Source organism: Pipra filicauda, unplaced genomic scaffold (genome assembly GCF_003945595.2).
Source record: "Pipra filicauda isolate LSUMZ 115617 unplaced genomic scaffold, ASM394559v2 scaffold467_size714961_pilon, whole genome shotgun sequence".
NCBI classification, from domain to species: domain Eukaryota; kingdom Metazoa; phylum Chordata; class Aves; order Passeriformes; family Pipridae; genus Pipra; species Pipra filicauda.
Genome location: NW_024104606.1, coordinates 218,944 through 246,027, shown reverse-complemented (window position 1 = coordinate 246,027; position 27,084 = coordinate 218,944). Strand labels below are relative to the sequence as shown.

General features: G+C 51.3%; 1 protein-coding gene across 3 annotated transcripts; it reads left to right on the top strand.

Moving 5' to 3' along the window:
* Positions 1-85: 85 nt before the first annotated feature.
* MATK (megakaryocyte-associated tyrosine kinase) lies at positions 86-27,070 on the top strand. Of its 3 annotated transcripts, XM_027742219.2 has the most exons (16): positions 86-242; positions 2,121-2,209; positions 9,963-10,987; positions 14,508-14,540; positions 21,786-21,842; positions 22,047-22,160; positions 22,313-22,428; positions 22,772-22,991; positions 23,937-24,030; positions 24,131-24,196; positions 24,348-24,447; positions 24,534-24,618; positions 24,796-24,869; positions 24,973-25,168; positions 25,535-25,621; positions 25,733-27,070. In XM_027742219.2, exons 3-16 carry the CDS (start codon positions 10,862-10,864, stop codon positions 25,913-25,915), a joined length of 1,551 nt encoding a protein of 516 aa, XP_027598020.1. In that variant the 5' UTR covers positions 86-242; positions 2,121-2,209; positions 9,963-10,861; the 3' UTR covers positions 25,916-27,070. The 3 variants fall into 3 exon arrangements, with proteins under 3 accessions (XP_027598020.1, XP_039242073.1, XP_039242074.1); XM_039386139.1 differs by lacking the exons at positions 86-242; positions 2,121-2,209; positions 9,963-10,987 and adding an exon at positions 14,158-14,365 and having other exon boundaries at positions 22,757-22,991; positions 25,733-27,068; XM_039386140.1 differs by lacking the exons at positions 86-242; positions 2,121-2,209; positions 9,963-10,987; positions 14,508-14,540 and adding an exon at positions 14,158-14,365 and having other exon boundaries at positions 22,757-22,991; positions 25,733-26,502.
* Positions 27,071-27,084: the final 14 nt, after the last annotated feature.

The window sequence follows — 27,084 nt, the reverse complement described above, 5'->3', positions numbered from 1 at the left end:
CGAGCGGCGGAGCCGGGGGGGCGGGACCGACCATGGCCCCGCCCCCGCCCGGCCCCGCCCCCCGCGCCCTCAGGGTGAAATGGCGGCAGCGAAAGCACTGACCGCAGCTTTTACGGGACATTCCGGGCAGTGCCCACTTAACTCCGCCGTCCCACCCGCGCCTCTGACCCCGGGCATGGAGGTACTGCGGTGCTGGACCGTCCTAGGCAGCTGCCACTGACCTGGCTTCCCGTCCTTGTTAAGTATGAGAGAGCCGGGGGTGTTCACCTGGGGAAGAGAAGGCTCCAGGGAGACCTGAGAGTCCCTTGCAGGGCCTAAAGGGGCTCCAGGAGAGCTGGAGAGGGACTTGGGACAAGGCATGGAGGGACAGGACAAGGGGAATGGCCTCCCACTGCCAGAGGGCACGGTGAAATGGGATACTGGGAAGGAATTGTTGGCTGCGAGGGTGGGGAGGGGCTGTCCCAGGTTGCCCAGAGCAGCTGTGGCTGCCCCTGGATCCCTGGAAGTGTCCAAGGCCAGGTTGGACGGGGCTTGGAGCAATCTGTTCAAGTGGAAGGTGTCCCTGCCCATGGCAGGGGGTGGCACTGGATGATCTTTAAGGTCCCTTCCAACCCAAACCATTCCATGGGTCTATGATCTCCCTGTGGAAATGTTCCCTGGGCCCTACAGCCATCCCTCCCTGCCCCATCAGTGTTGGATGTCTTTCCCTCCTTCAGGGTCTCATGTTGCTCTCAGATTTCTCTTCACCATTAAGAGACCACCTTCACCCTCCTGTGACTTGTTCTCTTCAGGCTCTCAGCCCCTGGACTCCGTTATCCTCTGGCTTGTCCCCACCTCTCTCAACACATGCCCCAGTGCTGTCCCAAGGCTTTGCTTACGGACACTTCTCAATCCCTCATCTTTGGGTTTGTGTCCTCATCACCCAGCTGTAGGGCTCCCTGTATTTCTCCACTGTCAGCATCCTTCTGGATAAGTCTGGTTTTCCTTTCCTTGGTGTTCCCTTGTGCTTGCACTCCTTACTCTTCCTTTTACCCCATCCTTGGTGCTTTTGTCTTTGTTCCAAGGGTCATTTTCTCCCCACAGGAGGAGTAATGTCCACCTGTCTAGAGCAATTAGTCTTCTTTGGTATCCCCTTCTCCTGGCTGTTTGCAGAAGGATGGACTCGCCCTTCCCACTCCCACGGGAGTCACCTTACCTGTGGTTACCTGTAGCTGCTGTTTTCGTTCTGTCTATGCTGTCATTTCACTTGTGAGGTGAATTATATCACCTAGGGCATGTCTGTCTCTCCTTGCACTGCAGAAAGATCGCCCCTATTTATATTTCCAGTGATCTGTAAGAGAACTTCTATGGATTTTCTCAGGCTGATGCAGAACACAGCGTGCTGAGCTCTGAGGCAGCACAAGTCGCTGCTGCCAGCAGCATGGTGGCTGTGGAACATGTTGGTTCAGGTTTCTCTGCGCTGAGCTGCTCTAATTAAACCAGCCACACTTAATCATTTGCGGACGGATGTGGAAAAGTTTTAACTCAATTTAAATGTGCAGTTATTATAACCTGTTATTGAAGCTGATTTTTCCCTTACTCTTTCTTTGACTTCCCTTTTCCTTTATGTATTAATGGCCTCTGTATGTGTTCCCCCACAATGTTTGTTGTGCAGCAGTCACTATCTATTAGCCTAGTTTCTAAAATCATCTCCTTTAAAATTTAGCAGTGGGTAAAAGATTTCAACAGACAAACAACAAAATGTAAGGAAAGCAAGCCAGAAGCTTTCCTGGTTGCCAGGAGTCATCGTTATTCCAAGCTCATAATTTATGAAGCTTGTGGTTGTGTGTGGTTTTATTCTGGATGTGAATTAATTTGTAGCGTAGTTCTATCTGTCCAGTGAGCTGTTAATTTTCTATTGCAATTAAAATGTAGATTTTTTGATAATGATTTTTATGATCTCCAATCCTGATGCACATCTCACTGGCTCAGCCCCAGGTTTCCTGTGACGCAGTCCCAGACCTGTGGCTCCTTTAACACTCTCATCATCTTCCAGGCCTGGAAGTTCCAGGATGTTGTTAAGCAGTAGTAAAATGCATGTTAAACACACTGATCGACTTACTTTTTTTGTTTCCCTAAAGGCTTTGGGAAAGCACCCGTTTTTTCTGAATTTTGGAATGTTTGGCAGAACCAACCACTCAGATGTCCATGTATGAACCAGTAGAGTGAGGTATGAAGAGCCTGATGTGTGCTTTAAGAATGTTGTTTGAAAATGGCTTATTAGTCTTGAGATCAAATATTCCAAGCACAAACACAGCCTGGGCAGAGAATGGATTGAGAGCAGCCCTGGGGAGAAGGACTTGGGGATGTCGGAGGATGAGAGGCTTGACCTGCCCGGCCACATGTCCTGGCACCCAGAAACCCCCCGTGCCCTGGGCTGGTCCCACAGTGTGGGCAGCAGAGGAGGGGGGGATTCTGACCCTCTGCCCCCTCAGGTGAGACCCCCCTGCAGAGCTGCCTCCAGCCCTGGGGAACAACAGCACAGGGACGTGGAGCTGCTGGAGAGAGTCCAGAGGAGGGCACAGAGATGCTCCAAGGGCTGGAGCCCCTCTGCTCTGGAGCCAGGCTGGGAGAGCTGGGGGGGTTCACCTGGAGAAGAGAAGGCTCCAGGGAGAACTGAGAGCCCCTTGCAGGGCCTAAAGGGGCTCCAGGAGAGCTGGAGAGGGACTGGGGACAAGGGATGGAGGGACAGGACAAGGGGGAATGGCTTCCCAGTGCCAGAGGGCAGGGTGACACGGGATATTGGGAAGGAATTGTTGGCTGTGAGAGTGGTGAGGCCCTGGCACAGGTTGCCCAGAGCAGCTGTGGCTGCCCCACCCCTGGGAGTGTCCAAGGCCAGGTTGGACGGGGCTTGAAGCAACCTGGGCTAGTGGGAGGTGTCCCTGCCCATGGCAGGGGTGGAACTGGGTGGGTTTTAATGTCCCTTCCAGCCTAATCCACTCTGTGAGTCTATGGTTTATTGACACAAAACCAAACACATGAAAACAGACTTTCTGACTTGTTCATATATGGATTAAACACTCACAGTGATGTAACTGCCTTGTGAAGCCACAAATTGAGTTTCCACACAGGAGCAAGGGCAATCCATCAATACTGCTGCCAGCCTTGGCTCTGAGACGATGGGGATGGACAACAATTACAGTGCTCTGTGGGTTTAATACATGTGACATGAATGGTTCCCTTTCACTGCCAGAGGTTTGTGTATTCTTCATGGTCTGAAACACAGAAAACGTGGCAATATGAGCACCATGATGCCTATGGAATCCCCTGTGGTTTGTGATGTAATTAGTTGAGTTGAACATTTATGACACTTGAACAAGCCTGAAGTGTCTCTTATCACCACTGTGGAACCATAAAGCACCACAGAACCACTGCGTTCTCAGACTTTGGGTGTCTTCACACTTCAAAGATGTATTTCAAAATTCTAAGACAGTCCTTGTTGAATCTCATCATTAAAATATACATTCATGGCCTGATCTTCACAAACTTCACTTACCTCAACAAAAAGTTACCCACAACCTGTGGAGAAGGGCGTGACTGACCATACCTAAAAGTGTTTGATTTGCCCCATCAGTGCAGTGGCTGTTACTGCCCGTACAATGTGGTGTGGGAAAAGGCTCAATGCACTTTGAACCAGGTGAGCAGTGAGCTCCTGAAGAAGGTCAGTATCCTGTGAAATCACAATGCTCCAGGATCTACCTGACAGCAATCAAGAAAAATTTCTCCCTACTTTATGGGTTGAGCTCATGCTCTCGGTGTTTTTATGTTTGCTGCTTCCCTGCCTCTAAGAAAAAGCTCTAAAACAGCTTTTAAAAACAGTGCTGTGTAAAAGCCAATGGGATTAAATAGTTTCTGTTTTATCAAAGTGACAAGAGCTTCACCTCTGCATTACTTTATTTTTGAAGGTGTTCCCTTGCTCTCTAGAGGATGCCTGCACTTCAAGGTTTGGTTTATTTGAAGAACTAAGTCTGATAATAAACTGAAGTCAAACCCACAGTGTAGATCTACCTTTTTTTTTTCAAATGAGAGAATCCTGTTTCTGGGGAGGATGTCAAGCTGTCAGGGTTTAAACACTTGTGCTTCTGAGATTATGGATTTTTGAATGTGCAAATACTTTGTTACCTTTTGAAGTCTCCTTACAAGGCGTGATGATTCTTGTTTCTGTCTTCAAGGCTCCTCTCACTGACTAGAAACTAATGCTTGGAATTATTAAAGTCATAATAGCTTCTAATTTTAAAACTTTTTGGTTTAAATGTAACCTTTTGCCAGTGACTTTCCATTTTATAGATGCTGAAGCTGGAAAAAGTAGCTTTGTTGCCATTAACGTCACCTCTACAGTCAAATAACCGTGGAAACAAATGGCACTGTGAAGATAAGCAGCTGTGCTGGCCATCACCACACAGGAGCAAAATACTGGAGTTTGTGATGTTGCAGAGCAGTAGCTTATAAAATCTTAGACATGAAGAACAAATATAGAGGACAGAGAACATTATGCTGCTCTTTTGTCTAACGATGGTGATTTGCCTGTGCTCAGGATACGGGTGCCATGCAGATCTGTTGCTCTTGTCTTTGAGACATTTCTTCACAGAAAGGGATGTAAAAGCTGCCCAGGATGGTGGTGGAGTCACTATCCCTGGAAGTGTTCAAACAGCGTGTGGATGTGGCACTTGGGGACATGGGTTAGTGGGGAACATGGTGGTGATGCTGCACTCGGTGATCTTAAAGGTCTTTTCCAGCCTCAGCAATTCCGTGGTTCTTGGAGAGGGTACACAGGGCTTGGGGAGGGCCTGAGGCTGGTGACAGATGATTGAGAGCAGAGCTACCATGGCAAGAACTGCTGAGCAGGCTGGGGTTCTTCAGCCTGGAGAGATGATGTAAAGCAGATCCTGGATGTTTACAGGATCTGAAGTGGTGCAAAGCCGCTGGATAGGAACTGACTGTTCCCTGTCACTTCAGCACTGCTCGGGCTGGGGTTGGCAGTGAGGCTGTGAGGAGCTGTGGGCACACAGAGGAGGATCCTGGGAATGGCCACTGCACCCAAGGGAGTCGTGCTCGAGGATGTTATGGCTGCAGAAAGCTAAAGGGGAGATAAAAGCCGGCTGAGCAAGTACTTGGGAGATGTTTTGAGCATCACCAAAGGACAAATTATGACAGGCTGGGGTTATTCTGGGGGCTGAGAGTTGAAGCAGAGGGACTTGCAGGGGGTATTCCATGCTGCCTCTTCCCTCAGCGTTTGCTTATGGGCACCATTGGAGACAGGATATCGCTCTGGACGGACCCAAAGGTGCTTATTGCCGGGTAGTACCTTTGCGAAGGACTTCACACAATTGCTTAATCACCAGTGCATGACCTTCTCCTCCGTGTGGGCTTCACTTCGCTGCAGTTCCCTTTGGCTCCCGTGTCAGCTGCTCTCGACTCCCTCTGTAGGCAGCGGCCGGCAATGGCCGGAGGGAGGGACCTGCGGAGGTGCCTGTGGCTCTCAGACTGCGGAGGAGGACAGGGGTTTTCTTGATGACTCTGATGTTCTCTGGCTGGTGGCCAACAGCCACTCAGGCTGCCCGGGCTTTTGGTTTGCTCTGCCACTGCAGCGGCTCTTTGTCAGCTGTCAGGGTACCTGAGTCACAAAATCCCAGAATATCCTGAGCTGGAAGGGACCCACAAGGTCCATCCAGTCCAACCCCTGGCCCTGCACAGACACCCCAACAATCCCACCCTGTCCCTCACAGCGTTGTCCAAACGCTCCTGGAGCTCTGGCAGCCTTGGGGCCGTGCCCACTGCCCTGGGGAGCCTGGGCAGTGCCCCAGCACCCTGTGGGGGAAGAACCTTTCCCTGAGATCCATCCCAACCCCCTGGCACAGCTCCAGCCCTTCCCTGGGTCCTGTCCCTGGTCCCAGAGCAGAGCTCAGTCCCTGCCCCTCCGCCTCCCCTCGGCAGGAGCTGCAGCCCCCGAGGAGTCTCCCCTCAGTCTCCTCTGCTCCAGCTGAACCAGCCGAGTGCCCTCAGCTGCTCCTCAAACCCTTCCCCTCCAGACCCTTCTCTGTCTCTGTGTCCCTCCTTTGGACATTCTCCAACAGCTTCAGATCCCTCTGACACTGTGGCCCCCAAACAGCCCCCAGGACTCAAGGTGAGGCCGCCCCAGGTCAGAGCAGAGTGGGACAATCCCCTCCCTCAACTAAATGGCTAAAGAGTTGTCATGAGTTGGATTGATCTCAGACCTCCATTTCTTGAGGGATGTGCTTTTTTCACTACTACAATGTGTTTCAGTCCATAATAAGTATTTCTGGGTATTGCCAGAGGTAGTGAGTGATAATGAGTTAATGAACCAGCTTCAACTTTCTAGTGAATCTCAGTGAAGAGCTTCTCGGCTTTGTCAGCTCACCTGCTTCCTTTGAATGCTGAGATATTTCTTATTTACTGGTGTTCCAGACCTGGGTATTTCTAGAGACTCAAGATTAACAAATCTTACTCTTTTTTTTTTTTTCCATTGCAAAATTATCTATTTTGAATTGGTAGCTGTCATGCTTGCAAGAACACTGGACTGTATATGCTCTAATGAGATCTTGCTTTAGAAGTTTGCAACATACTCTAATTAGGGGGTGACTTGAACTGGGGACCATTTGGACTTGGAATGGACCTCTCATGGGAATGAATTAAAAGTGCCTTCTTGTCCAGAGCTGCTGTCAATGATTTCTGCTGTTTCCATGCACCCTCAGCTGAGCTGTTCTGGAGTGAGCACAATTACCCTGTTCCTGCTCCCAGTACATTCCCTACCAGCACCACAAAAATGTCCTTAGGTATTTTTCTGTAAACAATCTCATTATCCACTATTTGAGGCAGACTAAGAAATTAAATCTGTGAATTGTCTGCTGTCTGCCACATCAGTCAATTAAAAACAACTACCTTTTACTACAGTCTGTTTTCTTCTCTTTTTTTTTTTCCCGTTGGAATTCTGTATACAGGATAGTTACTTATGAACAACAAACATCTGTGAGCAACTACGCAGAGCAAGCAGTACCCCTTCTCCTAGAATCCAGTATCATGAATTCTGTGTGTATATGTCTTTTTTTAAGTTCTTGCAGTGCAGGGAGTTGGTTCTTACGCTCGAAGCTTCAAACCACAACTTCCTGCAGTCACGGAAGGGGATGAGTTTGGTGCCCAGAGGCTCTGTCTGGAGAAGCCTCTCTCCCTATAAAGAGCAAATGAATCACTTATTCAGTGTGAAATTACTGCCTTCTCGTCAGTCACCTGCTTCCTGTCAGAGTTAATTCTCATAAACAGGTTGTATTTAATGCACGTTGTGCAGTAAATCTGACGGACGGGGCTTGGAGCAGCCTGGGCTGGTGGAAGGTGTCCTTGCCCATGGCAGGGGGTGGAATGAGATGGGCTTTAAGGTCCCTTCCAGCCCAAACTGTTCCACGATGGATGTGGCATCAGTGCCATGGTTTAGTAACCGCAGCGGGGTTGGATCAAGGGTTGGACTTGATGATCTCGGAGGTCGCTTCCAACCCAGCTGATTCTGTGATTCTATGATGATTCTGCAATAATCATGTCTCCAAACGGGATCTGAAGTACCTGGAATGCATAAGCAATATTTTTCCATATCTATTCGTTGGGAGAATATGATGAGATGAGCTGTGAATTATAAATATTCTTCATTAGTTCCTTGAAATTATGCTAGATCAGGTGATATTTCTGTAGCACTGAATCCGAGAAATTAAATTGTTACAGAATTAGTATTTCACCTTTTTAATGGGCGATGTATTTTAGATTACTCCATCACTGATTTATTTTTGGTTGGGGGAGGGCAGGGAGGGGAAATTTCAATGGGTCCATTGTTTGAGGGACTCTAAAAATACGTTCCTCAACATGTGTATGTATTGAAAACATGGTACAATATATACATATTTGTAACTAAAATTGCTGGATTTGTCCTGTTGAGAAAGCAAGAAGTGCTAAAAACTGGCTCACATTTAACCCTTGCTCTTTTCTTCTGCTATTTATTTTAGTTATGAGAAAAGCTTTCTTCTCCAGATAAAATGCAAATATTTTGATGATAAATGCAGTTTTCTGGAATGAATTTGTGCTGTTTCAGGCTTTTCAGTTACTCAGCTTTCTTTATCTTCACCTGAATTCTTGCGATTTTTGTTAAATAAAACCTCCTGTTTTGAGAAGAAATATGTATTGATGTGCTAAACATCTCTTTCCTAACTCAGTTGATCTGAAAGTATGGCAGTGCATCTTCTGGGATGCCTTCAGTCCTGCAACTGGTTATTGGTGTGTCCACTGATGCCTGGAACCAGAGCCAGCCATGCCCCTGGAGGAGTGCGTGGAACCCACCCGACTGTGAGACACAAAACTCAAGGGGGGATTTTCCCCGTGCCCCGTGTCACTGTCCCAGTTTGCCAGCTGACTGACAGCTGCTTGTTGTGCTGGGAGAAAAGAGAGATCTGCTCCTCAAAGGGCTGTTTTTAAAGAGCTACAACAGCTCACAAGAATTTGCTTAACCCGGGAGAAACCACACCTAAAAGTGCGGGTTTTTCCGAGCCAGCAGGTGTGTGCCTGGAACTGCCCTGCTCCTCTGGACGTTGCTCTGTGTTCACTGTGATGCTCAGCCTGTTCCTTGCTGAAAACTTAAATGTCAAACAGGTTGGGGCAAAAGGGCCTTTAGTTCCTCGTTCTCTGTGAGGTCAGTGCATCCCACCAAGCACATGTGCCCGTGTGGTCACCTGGCTCTGACCCAGCTACGTCAGGGGTGCTCTGCAGGCAGCAAAGAGCTGATCCTGTGTGTTTGGACATATGGAGTCATAGAACCACAGAATGTCCTGAGCTGGAAGGGACCTACAGGGATCATCCAGTCCAACCCCTGGCCCTGCACAGACACCCCAACAATCCCCCCCTGTCCCTCAGAGCGTTGTCCAAACGCTCCTGGAGCTCTGGCAGCCTTGGGGCCGTGCCCACTGCCCTGGGGAGCCTGGGCAGTGCCCCAGCACCCTGTGGGGGAAGAACCTTTCCCCGAGATCCATCCCAACCCCCCTGACACAGCTCCATGCCATATGTAACCCTTGCAGCCAAGACTGGACTGGCTGTACAAGAAGCCTGAAATGAGCAGGTTCTGTGTGTGTGCTTGCAGTAGTGATGTCAGATGAAGTTAAAAAATCCGCAAAATGTTCACAGCGACTTGAAACCATGAGAATTAGGGGGGAGAGAATGGAGCAGTGAGGAGCAGGAACAGAATGCAATGGAGAGCCCCCAGGAACAGAACACCAGAACTCCCTAATTCTTTGACAATTGTTCAAACAGATTCATGTAGAAACTGTAATTGAGTAGAAGGTTAAAAAATAACTTGGTGGTAGATGATACGATAAAAATATAACCTCAAGTTACCTCAGTTTATTGTAATGCTAAAAAATACACCTCCAGGGAAATTTGTCTGTGTAAAACAGAGTGTAATGAACTGGATCAAGACACCACATGCACGTTAAGAATTATGTGATAGAAGCATGAGCGCCCAGTCCCCTGTTTCTGTGTCATTTTTCTGTGTTACCTTTTTGTAACAAGCCTGTGCTCATTTCCCAGGTGTGCCAGCTGTGTGAGGGGCCTGGCACCCTGTTCTGCAGAAGGGTGATAAAATGCAGTAGCTCGACTCGGTGTGTGGATTGGCTCTTGCACACGAGGTGACAGAGCCCTGCTCTGGGGACACCAGCAGTGCAAGGCAGTGAAGGAGAAATTCATCAAACTGTTAGTGCTTGTGAGCTCTTTATACATTGCAGGTTTGAATGTGGCTCCAAAGGGTGTGTTTTTTGTTTTTAATCTGAGTGTTTCAGGAAATTTTCCATTTATGCTCAAAGGACGTTTAGTGTTTTAATAGAAAAACAGTCCCTTCATTGAAAGGGAGATGAATATGTTGCCCTGTTTGATTGCAGACGTACCAGGAGCACTCAGAGTGACAAAAGCCCAACAAGAAAGACGCTGTTCAGCAGACAGGAAACTGAGGAAGCAGGAGCCCTGCAGGATGCAAACCAGCCTCAATGTGTGCTCTGTGAGGGCTCTGCACTGGAGCAGGTGCACACACGACGTATCCGGGGAGCTGTCGGAAGGTGGGACAGGTCTGAAGTGTTACAAACATCACAGAGCTTGTTTATCTTCTAGAAGCGTGGACAGCAAGGAGAAGATCTTTCAGAAACGTTTCTGAAATAAAAACTCTGAGAGAAGTGTGTGCTGCAAGTCAGTTCACTGCAGTGAACGAGCTCTGGAGATAACCTGGTGTGATCTGAGTGTGCTGTTCAGCTTTGCCAAATGTTCCTCCCCTGAAGCTGTCATCTAAACCATTGTGAAACCATTTCACAAAGGTTTTCTCTCACATTTTTCTCAAAACTCACGTTGAAGTGATGTTACAGTTAACAAGGAAATAACTTTATCACTTCAGAAAAACCCGGCAACCTAAACAGAGCAGAATCAAACCTCAGGTGTGTTTCTTAAAATATTTCTGAAAATTATTTCACAATTGGTTTTGACTGTCCAAGTCAATGTCTCTAAAAGGTTATTGTGCAAGTGTTCACTCATCTTTGGACATTGTACTTCAGGTCTTCTCTAAGTTATGGCTTTGAAAATATCTGAACACAAGAATTGTGAATTTTTTTGTGTGGCCTGGGAAGAAGATTATGAACTTCCAAGAGATCACTGTGTGGTCATTCAGAGTTGTCTTTACTGCAGTTTTTTCCAATGTCTGCTTTTATACCAGAGTATTTATTTCAAGGTGTCAGTACTTACTCCTCACTCTTAGAGGAACTTCAACAAGTCTGTTTTGTCTGTGGGACCAGCCATGCATTTGAAGTTACATTGCAGTTCTTTGCAGTTTGTTGAGCCTGGAAATGTGGTTTCAATAGAAGTTCAGAAGCTGAATTCCGAGAACTGCTCAGAGAGAAGAGATGAAGGTGGAGAGGAGGAGGTAGTGTGAGCTATAACCTCTTCAGAAACGTTCTGGAATATTGAAGGCATCTGGTGTGTGCCATCATAGGGATGTTCGTGTCAGTTTGTCATAAGAAGCTTAAAATCTTTCAGGCCTAACTACAGCTTTGTAGTTGATATAACTATAATCAAAGAAATAACCAGAGTTAACTTCGTATTTGCAGAGCACAAAGATTCTAGAGAGTCTTGAATTGCCTTTTGTTTTGAAAGACGTTTTACCATTGGAAAAACTTGGAATCTCAATGGTTTGGGTTGGAAGGGACCTTAAAGCCTATCCAGTTCCAGCCCTTGCCACGGGCAGGGTCACCTTCCACTAGCCCACCTTGCTCCAAGCCCCGTCCAACCTGGCCTTGGACACTTCCAGGGGTGGGGCAGCCACAGCTTCCCTGGGCAACCTGTGCCAGGGCCTCAGCAACCTCACAAGGAAGGATTTCTTCTCAATGTCCCATCTCTCCCTGCCCTCTGGCACTGGGAAGCCATTCCCTCTGTCCTGTCCCTCCATCCCTTGTCCCCAGTCCCTCTCCAGCTCTCCTGGAGCCCCTTTAGGCACTGGAAGGGGCTCTCAGGTCTCCCTGGAGCCTTCCCTTCTCCAGGTGAACACACTCCCCCCCCCCATCTTTGCAGAGATCCCAACTTTGCCAGGCCTTTTTAGCATTCCCTGTTGGACACTGAGGCAGGCTGAGTACCAGACAGAAGCTCAGGCAGAAGCTTTTGCTTAACAAAGCAAAGCTTTTAGCAAAGGCATTGCTTCAGTGTTTTGTTCGAGATGCAAATGTCAGTAATAATTTTAATCCACTGCTGCCAGCTGCTCCAATAATTGCTCTAATGTCAAGGAATAGAACAAATGGGGGCAGATTTCATGGTGACAAACAGCTGACAGTTGTATGAAGGATTTTTAACTTAAATGCTATTAAGGATGTCTTTCTAAATAGCAAAGAATTGGGCTACTGAGCCAGTTTTCTTCATTCACAGACTGCTAAAATAGAGGAAAGAAGCAGCAAACTTGTGGCGAGAAGGTGACAAAACCAGAAGCAGAGCTACAACTGTCTCTGAGAATATACCTGGAGGGCTGCTGGGTAAAGAGCCTGTTTGACATGACTGTGTGGGAGAGGTTGACACTTTCCTTGCAGATAAATTGCTGTGGGAGGCTTTTGATTTCAGACATAATCATCAGGATTTTTAACTTTTTTTTGCAACATTATGTTTTCTACATACTTGATCTAGTTGTTGAACTTACTCCATGCTGGTTTATTTCCTGCATAATTACCTTGCTCTGATTTTTCAAATACACACTTATAGGCTTGCATGCAGGGATTTGTATTAGTCAGGCTTTTTTTCCTGTGGGTAAATACTGTTTTCAATGCTGTGACAGGCAAAGAAGGCATTGAGATTATTTCTATTGCTATTACTTTGTGAATTCCTGAGAATGTTACTTTGCTTTCAGTTATGAAATTGTACATGAAGATTTGAAATTTAAATTACATTTTCAGGTAAAGCATTTCCAGTGAAGTCAGATTTTGTTCTTCCCATTCTCACTACAAGCAAAAGCAGATAAAAAGAAGAAAAAAACCAAGTGCAAGTATTATTTATGCCTGGAAAATGCCTGTGATAACACAGGCAGGTGATTGACTTGTACCAGGAAGGGGTGATAATCTTGAAGGGAACATGCCTGAGTGCACTATGGACTCAAAAAAAAAAAGACCTGCTGTAGGAATTTATTTGCTAGATGATTGCTGCTCCCCATGAGCTTTAAAATTCAGACATGTCCATCGTGGTGACAAACCTGGCCACTCTTTGTGAGTGACTTGTGTCCCAGTTAAATCTCCCTGCAGGGTTTTCCACTGCCTCTCTCTAGACCCCTTTGCAGCTTCAGTGGATGTTGTGTTTCCTTCCTGTCTTCAATCGCGGTGTAACGTGGGTGGGAGCTTTGAAAATAGCTGAGGGACATTACCCAACATTTGTGAGGAATAAGGACATGCACCTTGGGAAAGTACATCCTGGTGAGAAATCCCTGCTGTTGCTGCCGTGGGTAGTTATCCTGAACGACGTGCTTTGTGTTCCACACTGGAAACGGCGACGGGTGAAATATCCGACTGTAAGCTCTGAGTGCAGCTGCAATGGGTTTGTCTTTAGTATTCAGAGAGCAGTGCCAGAATCCTACAACAACAACAAAAAAATGTGACAGGAGACAGGGAATGAACTTCTCCTCCTGCCATCAAAGTGCAGCAGGTGAGTGGTGGGAAAATGCCAGCGAACAACAGAAACATCCCCCGAAGACTCAGCCTAAGTGACAGAGGTGATATATTCAGCTCTTTGTGTGCTTGTGAGGGGGAATTTCTTGTATGATTACTGCCCTTAAGGAGATTACCCAGCAGCTGCAAAACCCTGTGTGTGCTCAGTTGTCTGAGATCTTCCACGTTTTTGGAAAGAAGCTCTGAACTCATTCATTTGGTGTTCACCCCCAGGGAGCTCTGCCACCAGGAGCAGGTCACAGGGTTGTTTTGTTGGGGGGGTGTGTGTCTGTTTTGATGGTAAAAGAGCAAAGATAATTTCATACCTGACTATTTATGTGATCAAAATTACCACAGAAGTGGGTACATTCCCGGTGGTTTGACAGCTTGTGAGAAGGCAATCTAGGAATTAATTTCAAAGTGCTGCAAACCCCAAGGCAGAATCCCAAGGATGGGCAAATGTGCAGAGAAGCAGCGAGATTTGGCTAAAGGTAGAGCAGCTTTGTTTGGTTTTTCACTTCTAACATGACACTCCAGAGACAATGGGACTTCTTGTAGACAAGGCTTTGAAAGAAGAATCTGGGGAGACTTTCAAGCCTCTTCCAGTGCCTCCAGGAGAGCTGGAGAGGGACTTGGGACAAGGGCCTGGAGGGACAGGGCAAGGGGGAATGGCTTCCCACTGACACAGGGCAGGGTTAGATGGGACATTGGGAAGAAATTCTTCCCTGTGAGGGTGGTGAGCCCCTGGCACAGGTTTCCCAGAGAATCTGTGGCTGCCCCATCCCTGGAAGTGTCCAAGGCCAGGTTGGATGGGGCTTGGAGCAATGTGAGACAGTGGAAGGTGTCCCTGCCCGTGGCAGGGGGTGGAACGAAATGATCTTTTAAGGTCCCTTCCAACCTAAGCCATTCTGGGATTCTGAGATTCTGTGGATTTGTCAGAGCTGTATTTCCAGCCCCAGGCACTCCCACTTGACTTCTATGAAGCTCACAAATTGCTTTTCGGAACACTCACAGTCGTTATTTATAGAAAAGCTTTTAAGGGAAGTCTCAGATGCTATAACTGTGGGCTCATTCTGGAGGCTCTAATGATCTAAGCTCGATCAGCTTGTCACATTTTCTTACTTCAGGTAAAGCAAGATTCCAGAATTACTTAAATGGTTTTTAAACTTTATTTTTAATTCTTTGCCTGCTGTTGTTTGCTGTTAAAAACCTGACTGCAATATATTTATTTTTGTGGTGCATTTTCTTTCTCATCTTTTGCATTGTCAGATGAACCTGGACTGCAAGATCCCTGTTAGGAAGGTAAGTTGAATGCTTTAGAGACTGTGAGTTGCCAGGAACTCTTTACTATAGAAGGAGAAATTCTCCCCTGTGAGGGTGGGGAGGCCCTGGCACAGGTTGCCCAGAGAAGCTGTGGCTGCCCCATCCCTGGAAGTGTCCAAGGCCAGGTTGGACAGGGCTTGGAGCAACCTGGGCTGGTGGAAGGTGTCCCTGCCCATGGCAGGGGGTGGGATGAGGTGAGCTTTAAGGACCCTCCCAACCCAAACCATTCTGGGATTCTGTGAATCTTTAATGAAATGATGTCACAGCCCACGCCCAGGTAGAGAAGGACAGTTAATACCAGTTTGGTGAATGTTCCCAGCAGTGCAATACTGCAATTAATGCTTTTAATCTACTGAGAGATGTTGTTTGCATTTTATTTATTGTTATATTTCTATCATTAGTAACACCAGCAATTGAGTTGATGTTGCTCAGATTTAAATAAAGAGATTCATCAAAGTGACTGAAGCTTAGAATCATATAAAACCCCGAGCTGGAAGGAACCCACAAGGATCATCCAGTCCAACCCCTGCCCCCCTGCCCTGCACAGACACCCCAACAATCCCCCCCTGTCCCTCACAGCGTTGTCCAAACGCTCCTGGAGCTCTGGCAGCCTTGGGGCCGTGCCCACTGCCCTGGGGAGCCTGGGCAGTGCCCCAGCACCCTGTGGGGGAAGAACCTTTCCCTGAGATCCATCCCAACTCCCCGGACAGAAGGGACCTGGTTAATTTGGTTCTCCCATCACAGAGACAACACGAGGTGGGAGTATCCCACTGACTGAGAGTCCCATTGTCTATAAGTGAAATGCTCCCTGTTTCTATGTGCCTTTGACTCCTCTGTCCCATTTTTTATTGCCTATGTGGAAAGCCACAGAACTTATTGTAGCACATAAAATTGTGCAGTGCATGACTCAAGTTCTTTCCCAGCCTGTTTGCTCAGTCACTCCTGGTTTGATATGCAGTAAGAAAGGTCATTTACACATAATTACTTCTTTCTCATTAACAGCTACAGTTTGCCTGACTCTGCAATGAGAGCATTGACTTTCTTGATCAATACTGAATAAGCAAAGATCAAAATCCTACAGTTACTTGAGTTAAATATGATGAAAGAGAACCCAGTATGAGAATAAATTAAAATTGCTGTATCCAGTCTTGACTGAAACCTCTGTGGCTCAGGGCAGAAGGCTGATTATGAAGGCTTCAACTTGAACACCAAATTCTTGATTTTGTATTTTCCAAGGAGCTGGCTACCTTAGCTTTAGGTGAAGGTTTGCAATATAAGCTTAATTTCTGTGTATGGTGTAGTGGTGGTGATGATATTCTAAATAATTTTAAATGCCACCTTCCATAGTGTGTGTGGGAGGAACTGCAGATTTCTGTATGTTCCCTTCATAAAGCTGCCTTCATTTCAGTCAGGTTGTTACCATTTTATCTCCTCCTTCTCCTGGCATGTTTGAAAAGTGCTGGCTTAGAGAAAAACAAACAAATAAACAGATGAAACATAAACAGAGGACTTGGGATCTTCCAATACACACAATAAAAAGAGATGAGAGACAGGTAGAAGAGCAGAGGGTGAAGGAGGTGGAAAATAGGACAAAAAAGAAGGTGCTGCCTAATAATGACACTGTGTGTATGAAATAATGTTCATATGATTCTAATTTATCCTATAAAGAGGTCCTGGCTTAGTCTGATATCTTACATTTAAAATAACTTGTCCTTAAAATAGTGCACTGTAGGTAGTTTTATTGTGCTATAATTTTCCAAAATTGTACAGTTTAGGAGGGTGGAACCAGGTGTGGCTCGGTCTGTTCTCCCAGGTAACAAGTGACAAGGCAAGAGGGAATGGCCTCAAGTTATGCCAGGGGAGGTTTAGGTTGGGTATTAGGGCAAATTTCTTCACAGAAAGGGTTGTCAGGCATTGGCACAGGCTGCCCAGGGCAGTGGTGGAGTCACCATCCCTGGCAGTGTTCAGACACTGTGTGGATGTGGCACTTGGGGACACGGGTTAGTGGTGAACACGGTGGTGGTGCTGGGCTGATGGTTGGACCTGATGATCTTGGAGGTCTTTTCCAACCTCAGCAGTTCTGAGATCCTGTGATTCCATAATCACTACAGAAATTGCACCGTTGTGTAAGAGTCAAGTTGCCTGTAGCAACAGTTCCTTTCCTTCTGTTATGTCTCCTTCCCCTCCCACTCCTTGCTGCAGAAGAAACTCTTTCCACAGCAAAACAGGTAGACAGATATATTAAAGAAAAAAAAGAAATAAATCCCTCCCCTCAGTATCATGTGTGTTCTTTACACATTTTCTTTATAATTTTAGATTTCTGCCCTCAGACTGGGGGCATTTCCGGCCTGCCCTGAAGTGCCTGAAACTGCCCCATTTTGTTGTGTGGGTTTGGGGTTTATCCCCCACCCTGTGGAGCAGGGATCCTGTGTTTGGGGGTGCTGTTTGGGAGCAGTGACGGGCAGTGTGTACTTAGAAACAGAGCCACTTCCTTTTTGGTGTTTTTGAGCAAAGTTGACCAAGCAAATGTGTGAAGGACCGGCTGTAACGTGGCTTTGGTGCTGCCACAGGTACCTGGGAAAAGAGTGCAGAGGAGAGAAGCAGAGCAGAACACTTTGGTTGTCGTGTGTGACGCTGCCAGTCAGCGAGGGAATTGCCACAGGCTTCAGCTTTGTGTGTCTGTTGAAGGCTGGGAGAGCTGGGGGGGTTCAGCCTGGAGAAGAGAAGGCTCTGGGGACACCTTCGAGCCCCTTCCAGTGCCTCCAGGAGAGCTGGAAAGCGACTTCAAACAAGGGCCTGGAGGGACAGGACACAGGGAATGGCTTCCCACTGACACAGGGCAGGGTTAGATGGGATATTGGGGAGAAATTTTTCCCTGTGAGGGTGGGGAGGTCCTGGCACAGGTTTCCCAGAGAATCTGTGGCTGCCCCATCCCTGGAAGTGTCCAAGCCAGGTTGGACAGGGCTTGGAGTAACCTGTTCTAGTGGAAGGTGTCCCTGCCCATGGCAGAGGAGGTTGGAAACAAGATAATCTTTAAGATCTCTTCCAATCCAAACCGTTCTGGGATTTTGTGATTCTTCCTTTAAAGTTCATTTTCAAATCCCTCTTCACATTCCTTGAGGGTTTTTGGAGAATTTTGAGCGGCTTTTTAGAACTTACTGAAGAACATTATTTCTGTGTTGTCTATTGTCAAATGAAGCTGTTTCTTCTTTAAGTACATTTCTGGGGGGTGTTAAGCAGGTTCTGTTTAAGTATTCTGGGATGAAGGTCGTGAGCCATACAAAAATATGTATTTGCAGAGGGATGCATTTCAGCGCTTCCGTAGGTGATTACAGGGATCCATTGTTTCATAGCATCACAGAATCCCAGAATGCCAGCTCCCGCAGAAGCAAGTGGGAATCTCTGCTGGCCATGCAGCAGGACAGGGAAAGCCCTTTTATTATGTCTGAGCAGGTTGTTCCATCTGTGTGATGCCAAGTTCTCTGGCGCGTGGTCACGTCTGTGACAACGACCGGATGTGGCAAAACCCTGAAGTAGGAAACGTTTGTCACAGGGATTCCTGCACAGACCCTGTGAGTGCAGCAGGGCCGTAAGGGGGAACTTGTGTGTTTATTCTCCAGCCTAAACAGACCAAGTACCGAAGGATCCATCCCTAGAAATACAGGGGATAATGCAAGGAGTGCTCCTGGGGAAACCTGTCCCAAGAATCCTGTGGACAGACTGGTGTCAACTTGCTTGGGCAAGTTGTTTGTAGGTGGAAAAGTATGGAGCTGAAAGCACTGGCTAGTTTGGATGAGTTTTCTTCTACGCTGCCTTGCCCTTGAGTTGCCACAGTGTTTTCTGGAGGCTTAAACACCATTGCATTAAAAACAAAACAAAAAAATACACCCCAAAAAACCCCCAAGACCCCTGGATGAAGTCTGGTGTTTCTTCTTTTTCACCATCTTGCTCAGAATACCGGAAATGCTGAACATCAGTGCAGAAGTGGTGTCTGGTTTTCTGGCTGGGATGATGAGCTGTGGAGGCGGCTGCGGATGCTGGAGGGTACAGATAAGCTGCTGCCCTTTGGCAGTGGAGCTCAGTTAAAGGTCTCTCTGCCACTGCCCATCCCAGCCTGAGATGCATCTGAGTTATCACCTTCTGTGGAACAGAGAGGGATGGCCCTGCTCTTGGATCAGCCTCCCCTGGGGCTCACAGAAGTCCATGCTGAGACAGGATTAGGCTTGGGAATCCCTGGTCCCAGCTCTTCCTCTCCTGAGTCTCAGCTGCCGTGGGCACCCACTCCGTGGTCGCTGCTCTGGCCAAGCCACCAGTGGTGAGAGCGACTGTCCCTGTGTGCAGAGGGGACCAGGAGCTCTGTGAGTGCCACACGGTGCCGCAGGGGACAGGATCTGGAGAGCCCCAGCTCCCTTCCAGCAGGGGTGTGTGCATGTGCTCTCAAAGGGCAGAAAGCTGCTCTAAGTGTTGTCAAATAATGAGTCATCTGTGATGGAGGTTTGAGGGCACGGGCGGCGCTAGGGCCGCTGTGACGCTGCTGCTCCGCAGCCTCCCCAGCAGAGAAATCAGGAAATTGGGCAGCGGCTCTTTCTGAGAACTGCCCTTGGACGCAGAGCTTGGCCCTCCATAGGAAAGAGGATCTACCCTCCAGCAGTTCAGCAATCCAACTCCAGGCTTAGCTGTGAGCTACCCCAGACATTGCTGCCCCGTGGCCCCACATGGCCACTGCTGAGAGGTAAGAACGAGGGTCCGAGAGGTGCCGGGAGCAGGTGACACGTCCTTGTGTCCCCTCTGTCAGCAGGGAGGGGCGGGCACGGTGTTGAGTGTTAAGGGCGTGGAGGGCAGTGGGGAAATGCCCAGGTGTCACCCGTTTTCCAGCAGAGGAGCTGTACCTGTCCTTTGTCCGAGTGGCACTGGGGGCAGCCGGGTGTTTGTGAAACAGCTCCGTGGTGTCTGCTTCAGAGGGGGGTGCACAGTGTGTCTGGTTCCCATCGTGGGGCAGGGCAGAGGTGCAGCCTCTCAGCGTGGTGTCCCCTCCTGTCACGGTGCTGTCAGGTCTGGCAGCTTCTCAGCCAGGGACTCTGTGCACTGAAAGCAAGCCTGAGCTCTCCAGTTCAGGGTCAGGACGGCTCCACCAAACCCCACCACGTTTCTGTGCATCTTATCCTCTTTGCAAATGCTCAGGTTAACTGATTAATAGAAGTACAGAACGGCCCCAAAACACAGAAGGGAGCAAATATCTTCTCCCGGGCTTTCTGCTCACACCCCCAGCTCGTGGGACCGCTTATTCCAGTGATGGGAACCTCATCAATCAAAGACCTCCAGGCATATACAGCTGCTTTAGGACAAGTGTCACCAGGAGGGAGGTGATTCACTGCTGTCCCTGCCGGTGCCTGGGTGAGGCACTGGCTGGTCTCCAGGCTCTGCCAGCTGCAGTGTCCATGTGTGGTGTGTGTCCAGCACCCCAAGCCCCTGTCTGCACACAGGGGCAAGACTGAGCAAACAGTTACTGCTTTTCACCAGAAATTTCTGTACTGGAGAAGCAGGAAATGAAGGACCAACTGTCAGAGCTGCCATCAGCCCTCCTGGCTCAGCCAGCAGGTCCCTCCCTGGAGCAGGGTGTACCATGGTGAGGGGTATAGAGAGGACCCTGTTCTGAACCTCTGTGCCTGTAAGGTCCTCACCCTCCTGGAAGTGAGCTGAGCTGCACCCAGTCACGTCAGCCTTTGGCTGTGCCTGCTGGGGAGCAAGGCATGGAGCCTTCACACCCCTGACTTCACCAGGATGACACGTGTGTCATGGGGGGGCTGCAGGGTGAGGGGGTGGCAGTGCTGGCTGATGGTGGCTTCTTGTACAGTCAAAACTGCTGCCTTCTAATATTAACCTGTAGCAGCTGCAATTGCCCCTGTGTTGTTGTTGTGGGTAGGGACTGGCACAGTCAGTCAGACCTCAGAGCCACATTGTCACAGGGATGAGTTCACCACTGGTGATGCAGAGGGGTGACCATGATTCACCCTCCATAAGAGGAACAGAGAAAAGTCATCTCTGCTCCGAGGAGCTCATCTCACAGCGTGGGCAGCAGGTGAGGGGGGATTCTGACCCTCTGCCCCACTCAGGCGAGACCCCCCTGCAGAGCTGCCTCCAGGCACCAACATCAAGAGGTTGTGGAGCTGCTGGAGAGAGTCCAGAGGAGGCCACAGAGATGCTCCAAGGGCTGGAGCCCCTCTGCTCTGGAGCCAGGCTGGGAGAGCTGGGGGGGTTCCCCTGGAGAAAAGAAGGCTCCAGGGAGAGCTGAGAGCGCCTTCCAGGGCCTAAAGGGGCTCCAGGAGAGCTGGAGAGGGACTTGGGACAAAGGCCTGGAGTGAATGACTTCCCACTGCCAGAGGGCAGGGTTAGGTGGGATATCCGGAAGAAATTCTTGGCTGTGAGGGTGGTGAGGCCCTGGCACAGGTTGCCCAGAGCAGCTGTGGCTGCCCCATCCCTGGAATTGTTCAGGTTGGATGGGGCTTGGAGCAACCTGGGCTAGTGGAAGGTGTCCCTGCCCATGGCAGGGTGTTTGGAAACAAGATGAGCTTTAAGGTCCCTTCCAACCCAAACCATTCTGGGAGTCTGTGATCCTCCCAAGGAGGTGACACTGCAGTGACAGACTCCAGGAGGAGAAGACCCACAATTTTGAATTGCAGAGCTGTCACATGCACCCCAGCATGAGCAGCTGGTAGCAAGGGGAACACAGGGACCTTGTGCAATCCTCCCACTGTCAGTGGGTGTGACAGTGCCACCTGAGCCCAGCCTGGCCTGTCAGTGTCCCTGTTGTGGAGGGCAGCCCCCACACAAGCCTGCTGCATCCCACATCTGCAGGGTCACAGCCGGCCCCTCTCATGGCCCCGATGACTTGGAGGCCCTGAAAGAGGAGGTGAAAGAGCAAGTTCCTGCTAAAACTGCATTGCTTCCCCCACAGCTGCAGTGCTGGGCTCCTGTCGTGCCAGTAGCAGAGAGCAGGAGAGCTGGGTCCTGCTCCCTCCTGTGTGTGGGACAGGAGTGTCCCTGGGACACAGCTGGCACGGGCAGGGTTTGCAGCCTGCTCTGAACCTTTCCTGCGCCCCGTGGTGCAGGGCTGTGTGACAGACGGGGGCTGCACTGGCCAGAGGAGCCTGTGGGGCAGCGGTGGTGGCCTGGGATGGGCCAGCTCAGCCCCTTCCCTCCACAGCCCTCTGGTTTCTTCTGCAGGTGGCAGCAGGAGAGGACGGGGAGTCCCTGATGCGCGGACGGTTGGCCATGTCTGGGGTGAGTGGGGCTGCACGTGGGCACCAGCAGTTCCTGCTGACATCGGGGTGACATCTGCCCCCAGGACCGTGGGGTCAGGAGGACCAGTGCCCAGTGCCCCCTCAGCCAGGGTTTCAGATGGTCCTTGGGGCTGGCCCTGGTGGCTGTGGGAGGCAGAGGGGTCCAGCTCTCGCTGTCCCTGCTGACACTGCTGTCCCTTTGCAGAAGCACTGGCCCCCCGGGACCCAGTGTGTCACCAAGCATGACCACACCAAGCCCAAGCCCCGGGAGCTCGCCTTCCACAAGGGAGATGTGGTCACCATCATCGAGGCCGTGGAGGTGAGACCGATGGGTGCTCAGGGACACGCTGTCCTGGGAGGGCATGGCAGGAATGGGACCACAGTGCCATCAGCTGAGCTGCCAGAGCCAGTCCCCTGCTTCCAGTGGGATCCCCCCTTCCTTCCCTTGCTCTGAGACCCTCTCTCCCCCAGGGCAAAGGCTGGTACCACGCCAGACACAACGAGACAGGGCAGGAGGGGCTGCTGGCGGCCAGTGCGCTGCGGGAGCGCGGTGCCATCCGCGTGGACCCCAAACTCAGCCTCATGCCGTGAGTACAGCTGGGAGGGCGGGTCTGGGGGGCCCAGCTGAGCCCCCGGGAGCTGCAACAGCAGATGAGTCCAGCATGTTTCCCCCCATCCAGGTTTTGGGGGGGCAGCTGAGGGCAGAGCAGCCCGCAGTCATGCTCTGGCAATGGAGGGATTTGCTGAAGCCAGTACCTGGCTCTAAAGACCCCTAGTTGTGCCCACCCATCTTGGATGGACGTCATGGAGAGGGGTTTCATGCAGGGGGGTCTGCATAGCCTTGGCAGGGGCTCTGCTGTCTCTGTCTCGCTGCTGGCCCTGGGGAGAGCCCAGTGGCACAGCCCCCCTCCCCAGCGGCCCTTCCCTCAGCTGGTTCCACGGGAAGATCTCGGGGGTGGAGGCGGTGCAGGAGCTGCAGCCCCCCGAGGACGGGCTGTTCCTGGTGCGGGAGTCTGTGCGGCACCCCGGGGACTACGTGCTGTGCGTGAGCTTCGGCAGGGAGGTGATCCACTACCGCGTGGTGCACGAGGGGAACACGCTCAGCATCGACAGCCAGCAGTACTTCTCCAACCTCATCGACATGATCGAGGTGAGACTCCCCATCCCTGGGCAGGGAGTCCCACCAGTGCCAGATGAGGGCAAGAACCTCGTGGGGTCACAGGGATTTGTGGCAGATCGCTGTCCTGCTCTGCGTGGTTTCTGTTGGTCTTTGTTGCCTGGTGCAATTCTCCATCCCTGTCAAAGGCTCCTGGTTCCCACTTGGTTTGGGGTGCAATGGGCAGATCCAGGATGCCCAAGGTGATGTCTCTGCAAACCAGCCATGCCAGCTGCAGCCCCAGTCCCCTGCCAAAGGACCACATTCCCCTCATCCCTGCTTATTCAGTGCTTCACACAGCAGGAAGACCCTGGTGGCCTCTGCCTCCCGTGGACTTTGAGGCATTTTAACATGTCCCTCTACCCTCTCAGCTGCTGACCCCACAGGTTCTCAGGCTGTCACTTGAGCTCTTGCCCCTCCACCAAGGTCTTGCTGAGGTCCATCTTCACCCTATCTCAGAGCTTCTGCCCTTCTCCTCTCTAGGGGGTTGCACTCTCATTTTTTGTCATTTAGACACAACTTCTGCTTTTGAGTGGGTCCTTTGCCCTCTCAGGTGCCCCAGCCATGCTCTGAAACTGCAAAGGCCATCCTGTCCCATCCCACCCTACTGCTTCCGCTCCCTTTGTTTCTGCAAACTGCCCTCAGCTGCTGCAGCACCCACTGGAGGTTCGACCCCACCAGTAGCTTCCCATATCCCCTGTGGTCCATCCTGGTGTTCCTGTGGCTGTGCCCAGGGGGGAGCAGGGCTGAGACATGGGCTGCAAATCACAGGGCTGGGAGAAACACAGTGTTCCACACTGCCTGAGCCAAAGGGGCTCGGGGCCCTCGAGGGTGGTGGTGGTGGGGTCCCATGGACCATCCCAGAGCTGTTCCCTGGATTCACACCCCGAGCATGAGGGTAAGAGCTGGCATCACCTCCACCTGTTCATCTCTTGGCAGCACTACATGAAGGAGCAGGGAGCCATCTGCACCAAGCTGGTGAAGCCCAAACCGAAAACAGGGATGAAGTCGGCTGAGAAGGAGTTGGCCAAAGGTAGGGGATGGTGGGAGAGGGTCATAGTCCAAGTTTTGGGGACAAGGCAACATGGCCCCACTGGTGGTCCCTGCTAACCTGCCCTTGTGCCTGTGCCCAGCTGGGTGGTTACTGAACCTGAAGCACCTCACACTGGGAGACTGCATCGGGAAAGGCGAGTTTGGAGGTAGGTTTGGATGGGGTTGGAGGGTCCCTGGCTGCGAGTTTCCCCAGATGGCACTCCCTGACACCCCTCCCCATCCCATGGCATGAGGGGCTCAGCCAGGGGTGCAGAAGGTCAGGTGTGGGGCTCAGCCTGATCCCCCATCCCCTCCCAGATGTCCTGCAGGGCGAGTACATGGGACAGAAGGTGGCTGTGAAGAACATCAAGTGCGATGTGACCGCCCAGGCCTTCCTCGCTGAAACGGCTGCCATGACGTGAGAGCCCCATTGTTGTATGACCCAGCCCTGCCCCATGGCCTGGGGACGAGGCAACCCCTTGACTCGGATCCTCTCCATTCCAGGAAGGTCCAGCACAGAAACCTGGTGTGTTTGCTGGGCGTGATCCTGCACAACGGGCTCTACATTGTCATGGAGTTCATGAGCAAGGTGAGAGCACCTGGCTGCTCTTCGGCCAGCGGGACCCATCACTGCTCAGATTTGGGGACAAACCCCCTGGTTAGGGGCTGAGTCATATAGATGCTGGGCACTGCAGCCTCTGCAGGAGGTAAAGTCTCCCAACAGCCCCATCCTGTTGGTCCTTATTCATTTATCCTCCCCTGTCAGGGCAACCTGGTGAACTTCCTGCGCACGCGGGGCCGGGCGCTTGTCCCGACCCAGCAGCTCCTCCTTTTCGCCCTGTAAGTCCATCTCCCTCCCTCCGGGCTGGGGACTGCTCTGCATCCCTCAGGACGAGCCCAGGGACACGCGGTGACACGGCTCTGTCTCACTCGGCTGTGGCAGGGATGTGGCTCAGGGCATGGACTACCTGGAGTCCAAGAAGCTGGTGCACCGGGACCTGGCTGCCCGCAACATCCTCATCTCCGAGGAGAACGTGGCCAAAGTGAGTGACTTTGGCTTGGCCCAGGTCAACCCCAAGGGCACGGACACCACGTTGCTCCCTGTGAAGTGGACGGCGCCAGAGGCCCTGAAACACAACGTGAGCAACAGTGGGAAGGAAGGGGGGCCACAGGGTCCTTTCAAGACATCTCACCCTCTTAGGTCCCCCCTGCTCCTTCCCCCGCCTGCCAACCCATCCCTGCCTCACAGTGGCTTCTGACACGGTCAGCTCTGCATCTCCCAGAATTCTGCCTCTGTCCTGGCCAGCCCTTGCCCTGGGGTGCAGCAGGAACTGGGGCAGCTCCAGTGGGATCTGGCAGGATGACAGGAACGGGGGGGGTGGTCACACCCTGGGGAGCTGGGGCAGCAAGGGGCAGGCACTGTCCCCTGTCCTGCCCTTGGGAAACAGTGGGGACCCAGCGCAGCCCCCGGCTGGGCTCAGCCTCCCCCCTTCCTCCCACCACAGAAATTCTCCTCCAAGTCAGATGTGTGGAGCTACGGGATCCTCCTGTGGGAAACCTTCTCCTTCGGACGGGCACCTTACCCCAAGATGGTGAGTGCTGTGCCAGGGGACACCCCACTGGCACCAATGGGATGGGGACATCCCACTGTCCCCTGGCCAGGGCAGGGCAGGGGGTCCCAGCCAGCTTCTCCATCCTGCCAGACCCTGAAGGAGGTGACAGAGCTGCTGGAGCAGGGGTACCGCATGGACCCCCCCGAGGGCTGCCCACCCACCATCTATGCCCTGATGAAGAGCTGCTGGGAGATGGAGCCAGGCAAGCGTCCGTCCTTCAAGAAACTCACAGAGAAGCTGCAAAAGGAGCTGAAGCACCTGAGGGACATTTAACCCCTGTCCTGCTACCGGGGCCCAGGACCTGAAGCCCCCCAGACCCACTGGGGTTGGGAGTGGCATGGCAGTGGGGGCCAGGAGTGGGGTGGCCTGTAGTGCCACTCTCACCCAGTGGAGATGGGGCAGCAGCTGGGAGGGGTCTCATCTCCCCTGGGACACCCAACAACAAGGCAACAGCCTCCCTCCACCCTGGCACAGTCCTTCTTCCCACCACACAGCCCAGAGAAGGTTCCCGTGGGATCAATCTCTCCTGACCCATCGAGGTGGGGACTGCAGCCCCCATGGGGGCCATGCCCCACACACCCCCTGTGCTCAGCCCCAGTAGTGGTTGCTGCACATGGGGTCCCTTCGAGCTGCGAATCCCAGGGATGGGAGACAAGACTGGACATCTCCACTCACCGGAGATGAAACCCCAACCCTGACACAGTCCTGCTCCAGCCTCCTGGCCCAGCATGGGAATGCCAGCACAGCCAGCTAAACCACACGGATTTGGGCTTTTTGATTAAACCAAAGAAATTAGTTCAACATCATCTTTAAGCCTCTGGGGTGAAATTAGGCCTATCCTTTCATCAGGGCCCAGCAAAGCCCAACAAAAAGCTTTTGTGGGGGCCGGGAGCTCTGGCTCTCAGAGTCCCCCACACAGTCCAGCCCCTCTCCCCTCAGGGCTCTGCGAGGCAGGGGGATTATGATTTTAATCAGAGGCTGTATGGGAATTGCTTGTGTATAGATTGCAGGCACAGGGCACGTCCCCAGCAGAGGGGAGCCCCTGGCCCTGCAGGCTCCCGAGCAATCCCGGGTCTGGGTGAGCAGGGATTAGCGGGGGCACGGGTGGGTGTGCGCCCGCCTCGTCTGCTGCCAGTGCTTTGACCCTCGAGTGGGTTTTTTCAGCTAATCCTCTTGTGTCTCCTCTGTGCTGATTTCTTGCACCTCCAACCCCACTGTGTGGGTGGCTCTGGGTGCCCACGGCCTGAGGTTCTTCCCATGACTTGGCCCTGTGGGTACTGCCCCCACTGGGACCCCCCAGACCCAGGGTGTGCTGGGGCTCAGTGGCTCTTTCCGCCTCCCCATCACCCTGATGAGGCAGCACCTGCTGTCCCACACACTGCCACTGTCTCCCACGAGAACCCCTGGGTGCAGCACAGCAAGTCTGTCCACCCCAATGGCTG

Bases quoted from the DNA above. Each gene is read 5' to 3' on its own strand.
- MATK (XM_027742219.2), top strand. From the start codon at position 10,862: ATGCATTTGAAGTTACATTGCAGTTCTTTGCAGTTTGTTGAGCCTGGA. The intron at 14,541-21,785 runs GTAAGTTGAATG...TTTCTTCTGCAG, and splicing joins GCAAGATCCCTGTTAGGAAG to GTGGCAGCAGGAGAGGACGG. The intron at 24,197-24,347 runs GTAGGTTTGGAT...ATCCCCTCCCAG, and splicing joins CGGGAAAGGCGAGTTTGGAG to ATGTCCTGCAGGGCGAGTAC.